We start from the raw sequence: 20269 nt of genomic DNA on the forward strand, positions 1-20269 counted from the left end.
CAGTTAGAATGGTGGTATTGTCCCTGGTCAAAGACTGAAGGATTTGAAGGATAATAGTTTAATAACACACTCGTGTCCCTGATAATATCTTATTGCATAGATATTAATTATTTAATAATCATTGTAGCCAGATTTTAACTTTGTTTGCTAGTGTTGGAAACTGGTGGAAAAGAGTCAGAGTCTACAAAATCGACCTTAGCTAAGGGTGATTTTAACTATTAGTTTTAAACTAGTTTAGTAATACCTGGTAGGACAGAGAACGGGGAAGAAGGGAAGAGCTTTAAATATTGTTAAAATGTTCCTTTCTTAGCCCTTTCTCCTCTTCCATTGTCTTAAGCTTGGAAGTTGAAGGGCTGGGAGAGATACAAAGCGTTCATTGATTTAAACCCCTTGCTAGAACCCTTGGTAAACCTATATATGTTTCTTTGCTCTCTCTTATTTTTCCCACATCTATCTTTGGTTTCCCTTTTCCAAATATATCTTTCTCCTTATTTAATGTGTTAGATACAGGTGTTTTTGATTTGTTGAAAGGTAAAGCAAGCAAATAAGGGCTCAATGAACAACAACTGGCTTTCCTTCCCTCTTTCTCCTACTCATTCTTCCTTACCATCCCATGATCTTCAAGCAACTCAATACCATCAATTTTCCCTTGGGCTGGTGAACGAGAGCATGGAAAACCCTTTCCAAAATCATGGTAACCTTCTCTCTCTTCTCCTTTCTCTCATTCTATATTATTTGGCTTGCTAATCTTTCTTTTCCGCTATTTAATTAATTCGACAGATTGGAATATGATTAACACTCATAGCAGCAACGAAGTTCCAAAAGTGGCTGATTTTCTTGGAGTGAGCAAGTCTGAAAATCAGTCAGAGCTTGCTGCTTTAAACGAAATTCAGTCCAATGATTCAGATTATCTCTTCACAAACAACAGTCTCGTGCCTTTGCAAAACCCTGTGGTTGACACACCTAGCAATGAGTATCAAGAAAATGCTAATAGTAATTTGCAATCGTTGACATTATCCATGGGAAGTGGTAAGGATTCTACATGTGAGACCAGTGGTGAAAACAGTACAAACACTGTTGAAGCTGCACCTAGAAGAACTTTGGATACTTTCGGGCAGAGAACATCCATATATCGTGGAGTAACGCGGTTGGATAGTCATTCTGTTCTTCACTAAATCAATTTATTTTTTTGTTTACAGTTTTTATTTTATTGTGCTAATTAAATGAATATATTAACAGACATAGATGGACTGGAAGGTATGAAGCTCACCTTTGGGATAATAGCTGTAGAAGGGAAGGACAATCAAGAAAAGGACGCCAAGGTGATTAAAGTTCAAATCAATTTAGTTTTATTTTTGAAGTTTTTTAGGTGATATTAGTAATTGAGAGTTCTATTAACTCATTTCTCTTGATGTTTTGCTTTTGTTCATACTTCTCATCAACTTTCCTTCAGTTTATTTGGGTAAGTGATTCCATTTCAGTCTATTTTCCAACCCCTTTTCATTTATTTAAGTTCCTGGATGTAGAAAATCAAACTACTAAATGTATTGTTTTGCTTTTGCTATATTTAATGGCAGGTGGATATGATAAAGAAGAGAAAGCAGCTAGGGCTTATGATTTAGCTGCACTGAAGTACTGGGGAACATCCACCACTACCAACTTTCCAGTAAGTTAATGGTACTTTCTCAATGATTCTCAGACTCTGGTTCAAAGGAAATCTTGTTGATTTTACTTAATTTCTTACAGATTAGCAACTACGAGAAGGAATTGGATGAAATGAAACACATGACCAGACAAGAATTTGTTGCCGCTATTAGAAGGTGACTAATTCAAAGACAACATGCATAAAACATGTGCAAAACAAGTCTACAGTAGTGCAATAACGGCGACAAGTGAAATCAATTTTTAAATCTAGACCATTTTGTTACAGTGTGTGCAATTATTTAGATTCCATTTGCATAAACACACTAGTATAGTTTAATTAGAGTCACTTTCTTTTTGATAAATTGAGAACGCAATTAAATTATGAACTTGATTATGACAGTAATAGAAATATACAATGGCTTGGTTTGATGACTTTCTACCTGATAGTGATCGAAATAGGTTGAAAACTTTATAACACACTTTCATAATATCCTTATAACTCTTTCAAGTGCTTATTATTTGACATGTTGTGGTGGTGATTTGCAGGAAAAGTAGTGGTTTCTCCAGGGGTGCATCAATGTATCGCGGAGTTACAAGGTGTCAAATGGAGGAACAATGCTTTCTTCTTCTTCTTCTCATCCCATGCATTCGATCCTTTTCTTTCTACTCTTTTCTTAGCAGAATATTATTATTCTTTGATTAGGCATCACCAACACGGAAGATGGCAAGCAAGGATTGGGAGAGTTGCAGGAAACAAAGATCTTTACTTGGGAACTTTCAGTAAGTCACCCATATAAATCCATACAAAGAAAGTTACACTAAGCAGAAATTCAAATTAACCTACGTGAAATTTATTAGGAAAAAAACTTTACCCCATATGCTCGAACTATTATAGTGTTTGATTCTTGAACTGGGATATCTTATTAGATTCATGAAAGAAAAATAATTGTATATGCGAATATATACATAACTTGTCGTTGCAGGTACTGAGGAAGAGGCTGCAGAAGCTTACGACATAGCAGCGATAAAGTTCAGAGGTCTGAATGCTGTGACAAACTTTGACATGAGCCGTTACGATGTGAAAGCCATTCTGGAAAGCAACACTCTCCCCATAGGAGGAGGCGCTGCAAAACGTCTGAAAGAAGCTCAAGCTCTAGAATCCTCTAGAAAACGTGAAGAGATGATTGCACTAGGCTCCTCCACCTTCCAATATGGAACCTCAAGCTCTTCTAGGCTACACGCTTACCCTCTAATGCAGCACCACCAGTTCGAGCAACCTCAACCTCTGCTAACCTTGCAAAACCATGACATAAGTTCTCACTTCTCTCACCAAGACCCTTTACACCCGGGTTACATCCAAACGCAGCTTCAGTTGCACCAGCAGAGTGGTGTTTCTTCTTACCTGCAGAATAATCCTCAGTTCTACGGCGGTTACCTTCAGAACCCTCCAATGCTTCAGGGAATGGTGAACATGGGGTCCTCTTCTTCATCTTCATCTGTGTTGGAGAATAATAACAACAATAATAGTAATGTTGGTGGGTTTTTAGGGAGTGGGTTTGGTATGGCTTCGAATGCATCGTCGGGTAATGCGGTGGGCACGGCGGAGGAACTTGGATTGGTGAAAGTTGACTATGACATGCCGGCCGGAGGTTACGGTGGTTGGTCGGCGGCGGCGGCGGAATCCATGCAGACGTCAAATGGTGGGGTGTTCACAATGTGGAATGAGTGAGGGAAGGGAAGCTAGTTCTAAGTGTTGTATGGGACAAGACAACGTACGAGTCGCCATACAATTTTGTTATGCTTTTTTAATTTTTTTTTAATTTGGGTTTTTATTATTCTCGCAATTGGAAAACAAAAATAGGTGCTGATTTTCTGAGACATTTGACCACTAAGGAAGTGAGCAAAGACCATATATATCTATTATTTATGTCTCTTATTATGTTTAATATTTATGAAACTTTTGCTTGATTAAGGTAAATTACTCAAGCACTGACTAATCTTCTATTTGCTTAGCATTGGTGCTACCCTTTCTACTGCCTTTTCACACCAAAATGTTTCTCAATTTGCTTAATTAATCCTTGTCTGCCATGATTATTAGAGTTAGTTAATCGTTTTATTATAAAAATATTGATATTTAAGCATAATAAATACTCAGTTAATATTATACTACTTTGACTAATATATGTAGACTTTATATCTATTGGTAGAGTAGAACATTAATTATTTAATAACTGTTGAGACAAAACGTCAACAGTTTTCTTATAATTATAATAACATTATATTTACTAAATTACAAACTAATTTTAGAAACTAAAATAATTAGTTATTATTTTGACTAAATTAAATCTTATTTTATAGATTAAAAATAATTATTAATTTCTAAATTAATTTTTATTATTTTATTTTTTTTAGCAAAAAATAAAATTAAAAAAATGGGAATACTTTATGGTTAACCCTTTTACAAACTAACCATTGATAGTTTCTAAATGCAATATTAATTAGATATATCAATTAGTTTTTATTATTGATAAATAGTTTTTAAATTGATATCTAATTAGCTACTAAGGTTTAACTATCAATTATTTAGATTATAAATTTGATAACTAATTAAATATAAATTTAGAAATTATTTATCAATAATAAAAATTAATTTAAAAATTAATAAATTTTTAGTCTTTAAAATTAAATAGTATCTAATTTAGTATATATAACAAGTAATTTTTTTGTTTTTTAAATTATTTTCTATTTAATAATTTTATTGTATGATGATTATTTTTCATTATCGGGTATAGAAAAGGATCAGAAAAAATTAAGATGAAAAACAAGTTATGTTTATTTTTTTTAATTAGATAAATATGACTGTTATCATGTTAAAAAATAGTAGTTTGAAATGTTGGAATAATAGCGTATCTAAGTTTCAGTTTACTATTATCTTTTATGCATAATAATAAGAAAAAATGGATGTTTTATTTTACTCGTAGAAAATGGGACATATAATATACCACGAGATTTAAGTTTTAGGTGAGTTTTGGGTTTTAGTTGTTATAGTAACTGTCAATTATTTAGTTTTTAAATTTGGCAGTAAAAACTTTGGTTGTTAATTAAATATTAATTTAGAAATCATTTAATAATAATAGAAATTAAGTTAAATTTAATAAAATTTTTAGTTTTTAAAATAATTTTTAATTTAGTCATTATAGTAACTGATTATTTTTTATCTATAAAATTAGTTTTTATTTTATGATTGTCTTGTAGTGATAGGTTATTAAAAAATGATGTAGGAGAAGAATACATATCTTTATGCGAACAAATTTTAGAGTATTAATGTTTTACCTCCGACTTTCAAAGTACTAAAAGATAGATTAGCGAGGAGACTCAATCTGAAAAGCAGCGAGGAATTTATTTGGAAAGTAAGTTGTGTGTTATTATATAAAATAGTTAAGCAATGCAGCAAGTTATGATCTTACTGCAGTACAAGGCTGTAAAGGTTTTGGTTTTGCAGATTTAAAGTTAATAAAGGTACTACAATACTTTTCCTAAATAACTAAACATAGTATATACTTTATTTTTTATATGTACCGCCCGTTTTAATAAAGTTATTATACAACACTACTTTCAGTAAATTATAGTTAATCTATTTAATTATTATTAGTTTATTAAGTTGATAAAGATGAAAAAAAATCTTAAAACATTTACTTGGTCGACTTTTGAAATCATTTAAAGTGTCGAGAGAATTTTATATAAAGAACGATGATGGTATGTATCAAATGCATTATATATAAATATATGTATGTGTTAGAAAAAGAATTAAACAACTTATTTTGATGAAAAAAATGTAAAGTAAACATATTTTAAAGCAGAAACATTATTTAAAGTCCTAATGGTAATTGATGAATCTTATATCTAAATATTATATTATATGTTATACTTGCTGATAAAAATAAATAAATTATATGTTATACCAAATAGTGGCGGCAAAGGACATATATCTCTTATACCTTTAAATAGTATATTGCTATGTTTAACAATAAAGTTATAAATAAAACTAAATATTCTTATGATCACAAATATATATATATATATATTATAAATTATTTAAGGAACAAGATAATAAAAAATTGTTAATTTTTTTATTAAATATTTTAACGATCACCACATATAAAATATAATTAAAATAAATAATATATAATAATTTAAAAAATATTAATCAATGCGATTTTTGTAATTGACGATTGGTTGAGATTTTCTTTCAATGAAAATTGATTTTGTTTAGAAAATATTAATAAGAGTTTTTCTTAATTGATTTAGTTAATGTTATTACAAGTATTTCTATTTACATAAAGTTCTTTTCTTTTACATTGGTGGGAGTTATTTTTTAGTTGAATTTTTTTATCAGCGTCATCTAAAAAATCCTTAAAACTACCATTACTTAAAAAATAAGATTGGTTGAAAATTTTACAAACCAATATTAGAAAATCTTACATGAATTTGAACGGAAGATAATACTAATGGTATAGATTGAAATTTTGGTCTGTATTAATGTAAAAATAATTTAAAAAATAATGATTGAAAAAATAAATCTTATCGATATCAATTGAAAAATCTTTACTCGCATGAATAAAAAATACATTATTAATATCAATAAAAAAAATTATGGCTTGTATAATAGCTCTAAAATGTTATATGAAAAAACCGATATTAAACTCCATTGATAAATAATCTTTATCTATGTTAACAAAATCAATCATAAAATAATTCCAATCAACATTAATTAAAAATATCGTAAACAAAAGAGATGTTTGATATTAACTTTAAAATATTATTAATAATGAAAAAAATACTTAATAATACTGGTTGATAAATACCAATAAACATTTTAAATTATTTTTTGAAATGAAATAAAAAATATTACAACTTTAAGTAATTAAATTATTTTTATAATTTCAACTTTTGAAAAAATTCATATTCAAATAATATTTCATTATAAAATCATTTTAGATTACTTATAAAAATAAATTATTCCTTAAGAACTTCTATTAAGCATATGATAAGATTTTGAGTGCTATCATTTTTTTTTGAAAAAATTCTCAAATTATTTTCATCTTAAGTCTTCTAAAATCTTTTTCTTGGTTTTGTTACTTCAAACAACTTAGTGCCCCGGACCAAGACACAAAATTCCCTGAATTATTGGTTAGGTTGTGGCCTTGGGAAATGTATAGTATATGAGTGTGGTGCGCTCTGTGAAAGCAAAGTTTACCCACATTGCACAGATACATTTAACTAGCCATGTTTTGATACATTGACTGTGAAACTGAACCGAGTTTCATGAAGGCAAAAATTTGTTGATGTCGTTCAATGAGCTGTAAAATGTCCATTTTGTCTTGATGCAACTTGGAAAAGACTCCTCCTATTCATCTATATAATTTGGAAAATGATAGTTTGACAAAGAATTGATAATAGGGATATATTGATAATTTCAAATTTTTATATAACAATATTATAATTTCTAATATTATTATTTTTAATATTTTTTATATCATTTATTTATTATATATATTTATTTCTAAACTTATTTATAAGGATTATATATAATTTCAAGAATTATTAAACTATAATAATATTTGGATAAATTGTACCTGCAACTCCGTACCTTTTATTCCGTCACTTCCTTATTTTTTTAAGTTCTAACAAATCCATTTTAAGTATGGAGAGTGTAATGTAGTGTATTTTTCTTTATTTTTAAATTGTGATGATTGTTTGTGTTGGCTGATCTTGAATGTTGGTGTTTGAAATTTTGTGGTAGTATTTTTATGGATGATGGTTGTATTTTTATTAATTTATTTTTTTATTCTTTTAGAAAAAAAAATAGCAAAAGTTGAAAAATAAAAGATAAAATTCAAAAAAAATATTATCTTTGTATATGAGAATGTCGAAATAATGAAATTATTACGAAGTGGACTTTAAGCCTAACTCAACTCCATAAAACCGGGCTCATAAGAGGTCTGCACCCATTTAAAAAAAGATTAAAATTTACTTTTTATAATTAATATAGAGAAAGTATGGAGGTTGATAGAGAATTTCTCCCTTATCAGCGTGAACTTTGGTAACGGGATTTTGATATAGGCGAAGTTACTGGTCCCAATCTTGCCAATATTTCTCTCCCGAATTTGGGCAAAGTTCCCCTTTTGTTTTTAACAATATATTTTTTTAGAAAGATGGATATGATACGATTTAGCTGCACCATCAGTTGGTCTGGATGGAAACATAGAGGACAAATTTACAAGCTCAGAGACAGCTAATGGAACCACTGCATGTTAGAATACCCTTTGAGTGGGATTGAACAATTTTATTTTTCTCTTAATCTAGATAAATTTGTTAAACATTTTGACAAAATATTCAAAACTCAAAGTTAGTTCAAGGTTTCCTTCACTCCCAATGTTAATCTTTCCGAGTTCGGATTCAGTCGGTGCCAAATTCGCATATATTAACCCAACTTGATCATTTATTTTTTCTTTTATTTGGTACTTACTTACTATAAGTGATCAAGTAGAACAAATTATGAAAATTCTTACACATGAAAAGGGGCCCAAAGTTTTATCGAAAATAAATTCATAGAAAGCCCACCACAATTACAATCTATCACATGTGTACGAATGCTCTTCATACCATCTTCAAATTGCACATACCATTCTGATACAGGATAGAAGCATTACAAAGCTAACAACACCAACTTTCATCAAACCAGCAAATTTTAAAAACTTAAACACTGCGGCCGACATATATATTTTCGCCAATCACATGAAAGAGTCCTTCAAATTGCAGAGATGTCCTATAACTCCAAGTCACATACCACATATAACAATATAATAAGAACACCAATAAAATGTGAAGGAAACTCGGGGTCATCTCATGATGAAATTGTGCATAACTTCATCTCAGGTATGAAACTTAGACTTCAAATCTTAGATCTTATCAAGCTTCTCAGCCTTGACAACTGGGTTTGCTTTAGCTATGGCATCCCGAGCAGCAGTGCGGTAATCAAACGGGCAATTATGCTTGTCTGAATAGCGATGTACAGCACAAAAAAGATTGCCACATCGACAATTAAACCCTGTCAGACCAACTCGCTTATTGCAGCTGAGGCAACGTTTTGGACCATCCTTCGGCTTTGCCTCCTCACTCCCCTCTGAAACTGAACCAAATAAAGGTTGCACAGAGAAAGTTTTTGGCTCTACTGAAATAACTGGGATTTCAACATTAGCAGCAGCAGCAACAACAGGTTCATTTTCAGTGCTGCTAGATGACCCATTCATAATATTCCCAATGGACGATGCTGCAAGCTTTGCCTGCTCCTGTTTAAGTAACATGTCTTTGTGGCATTTAGAACACATATTCATGGTAGCTGCACTTCCAAAAAAACCACAGTTGTTGATGCACAGTATAGGACCTTCGGGAGGAGCTTGGCACCCAGTCTTGTCATGGTCCATCTTTTCCAACTTTCCTGCACCATAGATATTCAAAACACAGAACACCTAAGATTAAGTCATCATAAATTTCGTTATAAACAAAAAAACCACATCAGAGAAAACACATAACGCAACTATGATCCAACTTATGTAATGCTAAATAGCACCCTTTTCCCAATGCAAAATATTGACGAAACAAGCTTTTGAGCATATCCATGTACTTAAACAAGAAATAACAGAGAGATGTTGCATTGTTCCTCTTTAAGCATGAATATGCCAGGTTGCATAAATAGACAAATCCCATAGTTTCAATATAAAAAATGGCAAAAAATCATGTGAAGACCCATGACCTTGTCAACTTCTCAAGCACAAACTGAAAATAAATCACAAACCCGCCAGCAATGTTATCAAACATTATTTGACAATGAACTTTCAAAATCTTGCACAAAATGCCTTCCTAAACATATAAAAAGAGCAATTTATAATAACCCAACCACCCTATCCCTAGCCCTCAAAGAAAAAGTTACAGCACTGATTCAATTTTAACCAATTAGAGATTACACATTGACATAACATGCATATCCATTTCAATTAAAATAAACCATATAAAATGTAAAAGATATCAAGCCGTACTATCAGATATATTCACAACATAAATTCATTTCACACGTTAAAAGATTAAGATAGTTGACGATGCCCATGTTATAATGCCATAGCAGTGAGAAGTAGAGAGATCCGTTTTAGCAGCTAGCCCTGTTTTCAGCATTATTAGATAGATTTTTTTAAACATGCATAGATGATTCATCAGTTCAACTAGTGTCCTATACATGCTTAGTCGATGCATCACACCACAATCTTCCCAGAAATTAATACACAATTAAAGTGATCACATTTATATATGTATATACACACACAGATACCAAAATAAAAAACGAATTCTATTGACCAACATGAAAACATTTTACCTCATAACTAACCATCACAACAAGAAATCGAAACACCAAATAAGAATTAAGAAAATATTGAAAACATTGAACCTCACATCATCTAAACCAGAACTTCATAAACATAAAACAGAGAAATACAAAAAAAAAAAAAAAAACATAAGCATTCAAACCTCTATAATTAGGAACAAAAGCCAAAGCCGGAACAGTTTAACACACGAATCATATGATACAGGCAGAATTCAAACATCATACTATTGACACTCATCACTGAAATTTCTAAAAATTGAATGAAAATTCAACAAAAACATCGCCATGGGATGTGAGGAAAAAGAACATTCGCTGTACATATCTGCAAAATACAACTAACTATTTCCACCACCGAACTATAACTCAAATTCTTTCACACGATGAAAAAAAAAAAAAACAATTAAAAAGAAACGAAATCGTCAAGAACTAATGGACACGACACCTCGAAGAAGTGAAATTTGCAAGAGAAATATATAAACGTTAATCTAACCTGATGGCCAGAGGAATAATTTTTTACAAAAGAATCTGGGAAACGAAACCTTGTCGTGGATCTAACAAGCTCAGAATCGCATCGGAAATGAATCCTGGATTCACCGAATGAAAAAAAAAAACAACGAAAAAGAATGGTTAATAATCGAATAGAACAGCGGTTTAAAGAAGAAAACTAGTCTTGAGAAGGAGATAAGGGTAATGGAACCCTAACCCTAGTGGAATTGGGATCGTGAATGAGGAGAGAGAAATCAAAGCCGAAGGAGGAAGAGAGAGAGAGGGAGAGAAAGAGAGAGAGAGAGAGAGGAAGAGAGAGAGAGAGAGAGGAAGAGAAAGGGAGAGAGAGTGAGAGGAAGAGAAAGGGAGAGAGAGAGAGGGAGAGAGAGAGAGAGAGAGAAAGAGATAGAGAGAGAGATATGCGTCGTTTGTGTGTGTCAGTGTTTGGTTTTTAAAAGGGGCTTTTGTTGCTTCTCTCTCTGTGTGTACCAACGAACTCCGTTTACTGAGAATTGAGGCGACGTGGGAAGTTACTATTGGCTGCGCGTGTTACTCTGACATTCCCTATTTTGTCCCTTTCTCATTTACTATTAACATTTTTGCCAGCTTCCCAATTTTTATTTCATTTTTTTTTATTTTATGTTTTATTTTAACCTCTCCTTGTGTTTCAGGGAGCACGCTCACAGCCACGCCACGCTCCAATAGGGGGAGACATACACTACTATTACCTTAATTAATCAACTCTGCAACTATGAAAATAATAATATTTTCAATGAATATTTATTTTTATAATACCAAAACAAAAAGATATTAAATATATTTAATATTTTCTTTATTATTGAACTCATAAATAGACTGGGATGAATGTCTTCTGATTTTTTTTCCAGTAATATCTCTTTAACAGATCAAGTACTTTGTACAATACCTTTCTAATTGAAATTTTTAAGGAAAGTATTTTATAGAAATATCTTAAGTTGATTTTCTTTAACGAAAATATCCTTAAATATTTTTTTTAATATCTTCTTTTTTTCTGCCTATTATTTTTAATGTTTTAGTTTTAACTTAGGTTTTAATGTTTTTGAAAAAGAAATTATAATAACTAAAAATATATTGTATTGTAGTATAAATTAGTTATCATAAATATAAACTAAAATTATATATTGAAGATTATTTCTTGCAAATTAAAACCATGATATCATTTAATATTGAAATTATTTTCACTAAAAATTGAATTATATAAATATATTTTTTTCAATGCAAAGTGTTATTCTCTAGAAGATATATACAGAGTCTAAAATATAAATTTGAATACTCGATATGAAACTATTTAGTCCCCACTAAAATAATTTATTATTTTTAGTAAAATAATAGTAGGATTTAAAATTGTAAAAAATATAGCATTACTTTTTTTTTATTAAAACTAACAGAAACACATCACTAGTGTACTATGTATCTTCTTTTGAACTATACACAAATTGAGTTTGAATGTTTGTTAATATAATATGGTGCATTGAGTTTTAAGATAACTCACCATCATACATAAATAAAATAGAGTATGTAATTAGTTTCTAAAAAATGAGAGAGAGAAAAAAACTAAAAGTATGGTAATTTTGTGGATCTTATTTGAGAGCTGAAAATTAGCATTTATAATATTAATATTCACTGAAAATGTAAATAAATATACTAAATTAATATATTTTATTATATAATATCATTACTAAAAAATTATTAAATAAAAATTAATTTAGAGACAAAAATAATTAGTTGTTATATTGAGAAAATTATATACTATTTTAGAGAAAAAAATATTATTGTTATTTAAATTAGTTTCTATTATTGATAATAATTTTTAAAATGATATCTAATTTGCTATTAAGATTTTAACTACCAAATTTTGTCTCTAAAATTTGTGTTTATTTAATAATTTTCTAGTAATGTATTATAGATTAAAGATAAAATTTATTTGTATTCCACCACAAGAAAATATCAAATTAGTTTCCAAATATTAATGTTAGTCTAATTGAGATGGTATTAAAGTAGCCTAAATTGACTCGAACGCGATGCAAAAGGAGTAATTTAAAAAAAAAAATTAAAAATCATGAAAATATTTTTAATTTTTTTACTAAATAAATATTTGTTAAATTTAGATTAATATCGATTTAGTTGAAATTAATAGAGTCCCTTGGACATTAATAGAGTTAGTTAAGTTGACTATAATGCGACGCAAAATATTATTTTTTTAAATATATATATATATATAATAGTAATAAATATTTGTGTTAGTGTCAGATTAAACGTTGGTTAGAATATGTTAAATTTTTGACACTACAAAAGTTGAGTCAACTCTCTGGCGACCCTACCTATTTTTAACTTGTTTTTTAATAAGTAACTATTATTTATGTTAGTATCGAACTATACTAGTGTTAATTTAAGTTGGCACTAACTAAAATAAATAAGGGTGTTGATCTAATGATACTAATTTTATTTGTTTTTAGTTTATTTTAATTTATATTATGAATCTATGTGCCTTCATGACAATGAATTGGAATCGTAGATTATTTTTAATCTAAAGATCTAGATTTAAAGATGATAAATATTTTCACTCAATCTTTTTCTCTCACTTTCTATATAAATATATTTACACTTATTTCATTCATTTACACTCATAAATCTCTCCACATTATTTTTTTAATTCACGTTCATCTCCTTTATCCACATTTATCTCATTCATCCATATTCATCTCCTTCACTCACATTCATCTCATTCATCCACATTCATCTTCTTCATAAACACTCATCTTCTTCGTTTGTTTGTTTATAATTTATTTTGTTGAAGATGGAAGTGTTTACCAATAAACGTTATTCTTAAAATTATTGTCATTAATGTTGGTCAAACCAATGTAACTTAAATTAATATGAAAATATATTTTATTTAATTGGATCAATCAACACTAAATTAAGTAAATTTTAAAATAAATAAAAAATCAATAAATTACTTTAAAAAAAATCAATTTAAAAATTAATAATAAATTAGGGTTGACTTAATCAATATTACTTATAATCAATCGCTAATGAATTAACATTAACGATTATGAAATCGTACACATGTTCAATACAAATCCAATATTACTAGTTAATTAGCATCAATTTTTACTAGTATCATCTTTTAGTCGATTCTAAATATTTATTTTTCGATAATGTCCCGATTATTTATGTGTTTTAAATTTTATCAATATATTTTGAAGAAAGATTTTCTCATCAATTTTAAAAAATAAAATTCCTAACCTTTAATTTATATTGCACATTTTTTATGTCTGTTGAATATTAATATTTTTTTCATTATAAAGGTCCACATCTTTTTTAGTCCACAATCAACGTTTATACAAGTTGTTTTTGTCTTATCTTTTTCACGCAGTTGTGTTTTTTTTAAATCATTCATTTGGGCAATTGGTTTTAAAACTTATTATGAATATTTAACTTGATGTTTACTTATTCGTTTGATTTTTGAACGTATCAATTTCATTAGGTTTGGATTTACTTTATTAGATTATGATTATGTTTATCTTGATAATTACATTAATTTATTTATCTTCTGAAGACCAGATTAAAAACAAAATGTGAAATAAAATCATATGCTAAATTAAACTAAATTTGAACAACTTATCCAGAAATCCTTTTTTTTTCTCGTGTTTGTTAATAAGATAATGATGATGATGTATTTTTTTTGTATGTATGGTGGAAATGTGGCACATTATGCATAGCGTAAGTGTGCACATTCACATTATTTCATAAAAGAAATTCATGAAGAAAGAGTTTTTATTCATGGATCTCTCTGATTGGACAGATTTGATATCATAGGAATAAAGTTATCTTCAAAGACGATATGATGTATCATTATGAAATTTTCACTTTGATCCAGTTGAAAGTTTTGTTTTGGATAACTTCTAAAATTCTCACTGCTTTGGAGGGGTGGTGTGTTGGTTGTTGATGAAGTTGGGTAAGGTTTTTTGTTTTGGTTATCCTTGTTTTGTTTGTGTGAAGTGTGAACCTGCTGGTCTTGATTTAGTGCGTTGATTTCTTTTAGTGCTTTGGCCTCTTTTGTTAGGTGTTGGATTTCCTCCCTTTGATGGAGTGGAGTGATAAAGGAGATGTGCTTTAATTTCATGATTTGTATCAGGATTGGACTACTCCCGAAGTGGTTCTATTTATTAATTTTTGATTGCTGATAAAAAAAATTAAAATTGTAAATTGTAATCCCTCCTAAGCCTTCACATTGAAAAACTTAAGCACTAATAAATGGGTATAAATGCTATTTTGAATGTTAAGAAAGCACATAAGTTTGTAGGAAGTTTTTTGATTGGCCACAAACGGAAATATCAATGAGGTAGGAGGACGTCATTTTCAAGAACAAAAAGTTACATGTATCGTTTTATTTTATTTTATTCTTCAAAATAGGCTTTGAAAACAAAGGAAGCCACTTGCTCATTGGTTTTTTCTTATCATACATACATCGAATAGGAGGAAACACTTTATTCGGATCTCTTATGTTATTCATTTTTTTGTTGACCAATAATATAATGGAAACATATTTGTTTGTCCCCATTCAACTTATTATGTAAACTTTACAATCACATTATATTTACAACCGACTTAAATTCCCCATCTATAAAACTTAGCCAACTTCATTTCATACAACAGGTTAATGTTGAATTCATTTAACTTTATATAATTTTAGATTAATTTTTATATTGCAACATAATATTAATAGTGGAAACTAATGTCATGTCATATTAAATTATATAGTATCAATATCAGAATATAAATAATTAGAAGAAAAAAAATCCTAATTTATTTGATTTTTCTACATCATTTATAATATCATTTGCTCTCATGTCAAGTGTGATCATAACAATCTCACAATATACATAAAGATGAGTTAACAATTTTAAAATAACATAAATAATATGATATTTGATATCATCAAATATATTTATATCATTCACATCATACTTCACTCATAAATTCATCTCAACAACTTCAAAGAAATTTGTCAAACTTAACACCTTTTAAGAAAACTCTTATTAAGCATCTCTGATGATTTTTGTTTAGCAGGTAAATTAAAATGATTTCAGTGAAAATTGTTTAACATAGTGTTAAACCGTCTAACATCAAAGAGATGATAATATAGATAAGGTTATATGACCTCAAGTTATCTCCCAACGAATTCAATAGTAAATTCATTTAACTAGTGTTCAAAAGTTATTTGCAAGAAAGAAGAGTTAGAAATAACAGTACATACAATAGGGGGATAGAGATTGTTATGCAAAAAATTAACTTAGACGATTACATAACAGAAAAGAAAATAGGTTCACTCTCAAGTTCATTCAACAGTAAATTCATCATTGATTATCTAAATATTTTCACCCTTTCAATTCTCACACAGATGTTGAACTTAATCAAACAAGTGTTAATAAAAATCAATAAAATCTTATCAACAGAACAAGCAAGTGGTTATTGACATATTATTATCTCACCCGTCTTCAAGCATCTACTCATGATATGTTTATCCTCTAAAGATAAGAGATATCTTAAATATTAGATTTTTTTTTCGTTTTTTTTTTTTGCTTTACTAAATAAATAAAAACTAATAGGAAGAAAACACATGTTAAATATGCAAAAAATAAAATTAGGAAAATAAAAAAAAATTATGCAGATAAAAAGAAAAACCTGATAACCAAAATCAAATTGGATTCCCCGGCAACTGCGCCAAATTTGATAGCTGTCGTTCTGCTGTCAAATTAATATGATTCTAGTGTAGACTTGTATAACACTAGAGAGATGATAGTGTAATTGTGGTCAGATGACCCCAAGTCGTCTCCCAACGAATCCAATAGTGATTCAGTTAACCGAATTCAAGGATCTCGAAATATATATTTTGTCTCAAATTTTGTTCACAGTTTCTTAATTCCCAACTTTCCAAAAAATTTAGATTTTGTTTCCAGTTTTATCGTCATTTTGTTTCTTCATATTTTTATAGACGGTTTGTTTTTCCATTATGTTGCTGAGGTATTGTAGATTTTATTCTTTAGTTCTTTAACTTGGATTTTGTTTCCCGTTTCAATTCAGAGAAACAACTTGGACTTTCACTTTATCATACCCACGCAATGGTAGATGTTTCCTTCGAATCGTGTATCAGACGCTTCCTTTAGACTGTCTATTAGACGCTTTTATCAGATTGTCTAGTCTACATTATTCGCATAAGAGTCTTTCTATACCTTCGTCTACATTACACTTTATGTTTCTAAGGTGTTTTCTTCAATGGAGTCTTGGCATATGGTCGTTGGACCGTCTACTCCATGTAACCACTAAATTGTATAGTCAAATCGTCTACTACGATTAAAAATATAATATTAGCATATAATAGTTAAGACAAAAATAAACCCAATTAGATGAATCCTCATTAAAACAATAGATTTATTCATGATTACAATCTAAAAAATCTATGATTAAAGTTATTAAGTGTGAGTAAAACTATGCTCATCAATTTCCTAGTAGATATTGGCCTTTAACGCATTAGAAACATATTGAAAGATGTATCCTCAACTTTGTATGTCATGGTGGTTCATTGTACGTGCTTTGTAATAACTTGATGCACTTGTTCACCATATGATTTCATATGTGAACTAGGCCATAATTAAAACTAAGATATATCCTTTTTGTAATGAGTTTCATGTTTAATACCACACAATATAATACTAAGTATCCCTCTTCATACATTCATAAAAGGGTCAAATATCAAACTAAGTATTAACATACACAATCATACTAGGTCATAATATCATATAGATATCCCATAGAATATACATCAACAAGTTTATCATATAAGTGCATATCATACACATATCAAATCACACATGCAACTCTTTCATTAAACACAATATCATTAAATTCATATCACTTAAGCAAACTCATTTCTTCTAAAAAAACCTTGTTTCCTCAAATAAAGAAATACATTCTTGCTTGAATAATTTTTCATGGCTTGAGCAACACCAACTCTATAAGAGATAATTGATGAGGCATTTTTCTTGCTTGAGTGCCCCTACGTCACTTAAGTGAGTGTCCACCTTTTAAATTGCTCAAGTGTAATATTACTACTTCAGCGAGAAGAGTTGTAATAAATTTAACAAGTTTCAAAAAAATATCTTCCACATCTTCACCTATACCCTTGAGTCGCCATATTGTCACTTGAGCGATGATGCTTGTTGTATAATCCAACAAGTTCTTGAAACACTATGCACCACACCATGCACATCTTCACCTTAATGCTTAAGTAAATACTTCTCCGCTAGAGCATTCAATGTCTCAAAGGTGAGAAGATTATCTCAACATTTATTTTACTTAAGTCATAAGTCATAACTTGAGTGTCCATGATGGTGTTTGAACGAAATTAAGCAGTGTATGTAATGACTACTAATTGTTTTAGTGATAATTCACCACTTGAGTAATATTAGTCCAACTTATTAGATTTTGAATGATTTATCAATTCTTTGAAGTTTTTTAACCATACAATTCAAGAATGTTCATGGAAAAGTTTCGTGATGGTTTCAACCAAACTCTCTAATAAGTGTCATATGTGTGTGTCTTTATCTTAAATTTGAAAATTATTTTAGGTATTTTATTATTTTTTTAGGATACTTTTATTAGTTTTTGGTCTAATTTTGTTTTAATTCATTTTATTACGATTTGACTCTTTTTCCTTTAGTTTTATTTTATTTTAGCTTTAAGGAGAAGAATTTTGAGTCAAGCAAGAAAAGGAGTTACTTGAGCAAAACAAGTCAGAAAGCTCATGTCATACAATACACTCACTCCTGCGAAACTTCAACTAGCTTGAGCAAGGACTACTTGTCCAAGCTAGCCTGAGAGAAGGAAGCTTGCTTGATCAAACCTTGGAGTGCTTGAGCGAGAGACACGTTACATGAGACAATAAGTCAGGATCATTAGGATGCATATGCAATTTTAATGTTATATTTGACCTAGAAACACTTTTAAAGTGGGTTGCAAAGAAGAAGAAAAAAATCAACTTAAAATGTTATAAACTTAGGTTAGATATCACATAAAACACACCTAGGAGTTACAACACATAATTAAATCATCACTCTTAATTAGTATTTTAGTGTTTGGTGTAAGTGTTAATTCATAAGTGATTAAACATCTTATTGTTAGATATTGATGTAGATGTCTGACTCGTGTAATTCTTCCTCTCATTTCCAATAAGATTGATTAATTGAATTTATTATTTTTACCTTGCTCTTAATCTTTGTTTGATATGATCCATCGAATCATGATTTAATAACTTTAATTGTGGGTGGAAAACCTTATTCTAATTAAAATATTGGTGAAAATATCATTAATACTTATCCTTATGAAAGAGGGTAAGTCCTATATTTTTAAGTCATTAATCTTAATGTTGATTGTTTAACAGATTTCACGAATGAATTGAAATCTTCCTTAAGAAATTTAGAATTTATTCACTAAGGGATTAGGGTTAAATTAAATTCATGAATTGTTGAATTTACTGAGTAATTAAAATTGTTAGATGAGCACTGTGATGAATTAAATGGGAAAGGTTAGTGGAATCAACTTCCAATGTCTTTTATATCTTAATTACTCTTATCTTTATTAATAAATTTATTCACGTTTTTTAAATTATTTTCTTAATTTATATTTCCAAATCCTAAAATTTATAATTTATTTCCTTATAATTAAATAATTTTATTGCAAATCTCTATTGATTTAGTAGTTGGAATTTTGTCCATTTACTATTTGACAATTTGGTACACTTATCAAAGCATATTGTCACTCTCAAACAAGGAACAAGAGGTGAAAAGAAAAGTAAAATGGACAAGGAAAGAAGTGAGAAAGAACATCTCACCTTTGAAGACCCAAAGAATAAATATATTGTTTTTCACTACTTAAAAAAAATATTTCAAGATAAGAACTTAAGCTTGCATTATCAAACTCTCAACACTTAATTTTACTCAAAATCAACCATTTTCATATATCTCAATAGTGTCTTATACAAGGTGATATACATATATTTATAGAATTATAGAAATGTGTTTTCGAAAAATTAATGACATAAAGGAGTTAAAGAAGTTACAACTTCATGACAAAGTAGTAATAGTGAAGAGTAATCAACAAGTTATTTGTGTGACATTTAACTTATTTAAATTCCAAATTAGATAGAATTAGTAGGTGACATTGAATTATATTGCTCTTGAACATGCTAAAAACTTATAGAATGAATATTTTTTTTAATAAAATTATTTAAAATATTTAAGGAATATTTTGAGAGTAACCTTTTAGAATATTCTAGAAAAAATTTAATCAAGAATATTTAAGTTCTTCATATATTATTTTCCGTTTAACTCTTCTACTACGTTGTAGTTCTTTTGAAACTTCTATGGAGGTCATTTTCTATTTTACTCCAATATATTTTCTTTGATTTTCATTCTATTTTTGTTTGTCTTTTTCCTCTAAATTTTATTGGTTTTTTATCCTTTTTTTCTAGTTGTTTATTTGACAATATTCTTCTCTCTTAAGAAAATTGTGTAAGTAATATTGTAAATGATATTGTAAATAGCATGTTATTTTCATGTTCCGTGGTAATCAATGTATGAATGGTTAACTCATGCAACA

At 29.0% G+C, this 20269-nt stretch overlaps 2 protein-coding genes across 2 annotated transcripts; one reads left to right on the forward strand and one right to left on the reverse strand.

Moving 5' to 3' along the window:
* The first annotated feature begins 235 nt into the window (after positions 1-235).
* LOC137832203 (AP2-like ethylene-responsive transcription factor PLT2) lies at positions 236-3573 on the forward strand. Its single transcript, XM_068640247.1, has 10 exons — positions 236-405; positions 511-694; positions 781-1147; positions 1240-1322; positions 1454-1462; positions 1578-1666; positions 1747-1820; positions 2191-2241; positions 2348-2424; positions 2628-3573. Exons 2-10 carry the CDS (start codon positions 556-558, stop codon positions 3371-3373), a joined length of 1635 nt encoding a protein of 544 aa, XP_068496348.1. The 5' UTR covers positions 236-405; positions 511-555; the 3' UTR covers positions 3374-3573.
* A 4663-nt stretch (positions 3574-8236) lies between these two features.
* Positions 8237-11053, reverse strand: LOC137831848 (zinc finger A20 and AN1 domain-containing stress-associated protein 8). The gene is made up of 3 exons (XM_068639700.1): positions 10788-11053; positions 10575-10668; positions 8237-9145 (listed from the first exon to the last, which is right to left on the reverse strand). The coding sequence occupies exon 3, from the start codon at positions 9129-9131 to the stop codon at positions 8607-8609; it is 525 nt and encodes a 174-aa protein (XP_068495801.1). The 5' UTR covers positions 9132-9145; positions 10575-10668; positions 10788-11053; the 3' UTR covers positions 8237-8606.
* Positions 11054-20269: the final 9216 nt, after the last annotated feature.

This window comes from Phaseolus vulgaris, chromosome 11, assembly GCF_000499845.2.
Source record: "Phaseolus vulgaris cultivar G19833 chromosome 11, P. vulgaris v2.0, whole genome shotgun sequence".
In the NCBI taxonomy this organism is placed as follows: domain Eukaryota; kingdom Viridiplantae; phylum Streptophyta; class Magnoliopsida; order Fabales; family Fabaceae; genus Phaseolus; species Phaseolus vulgaris.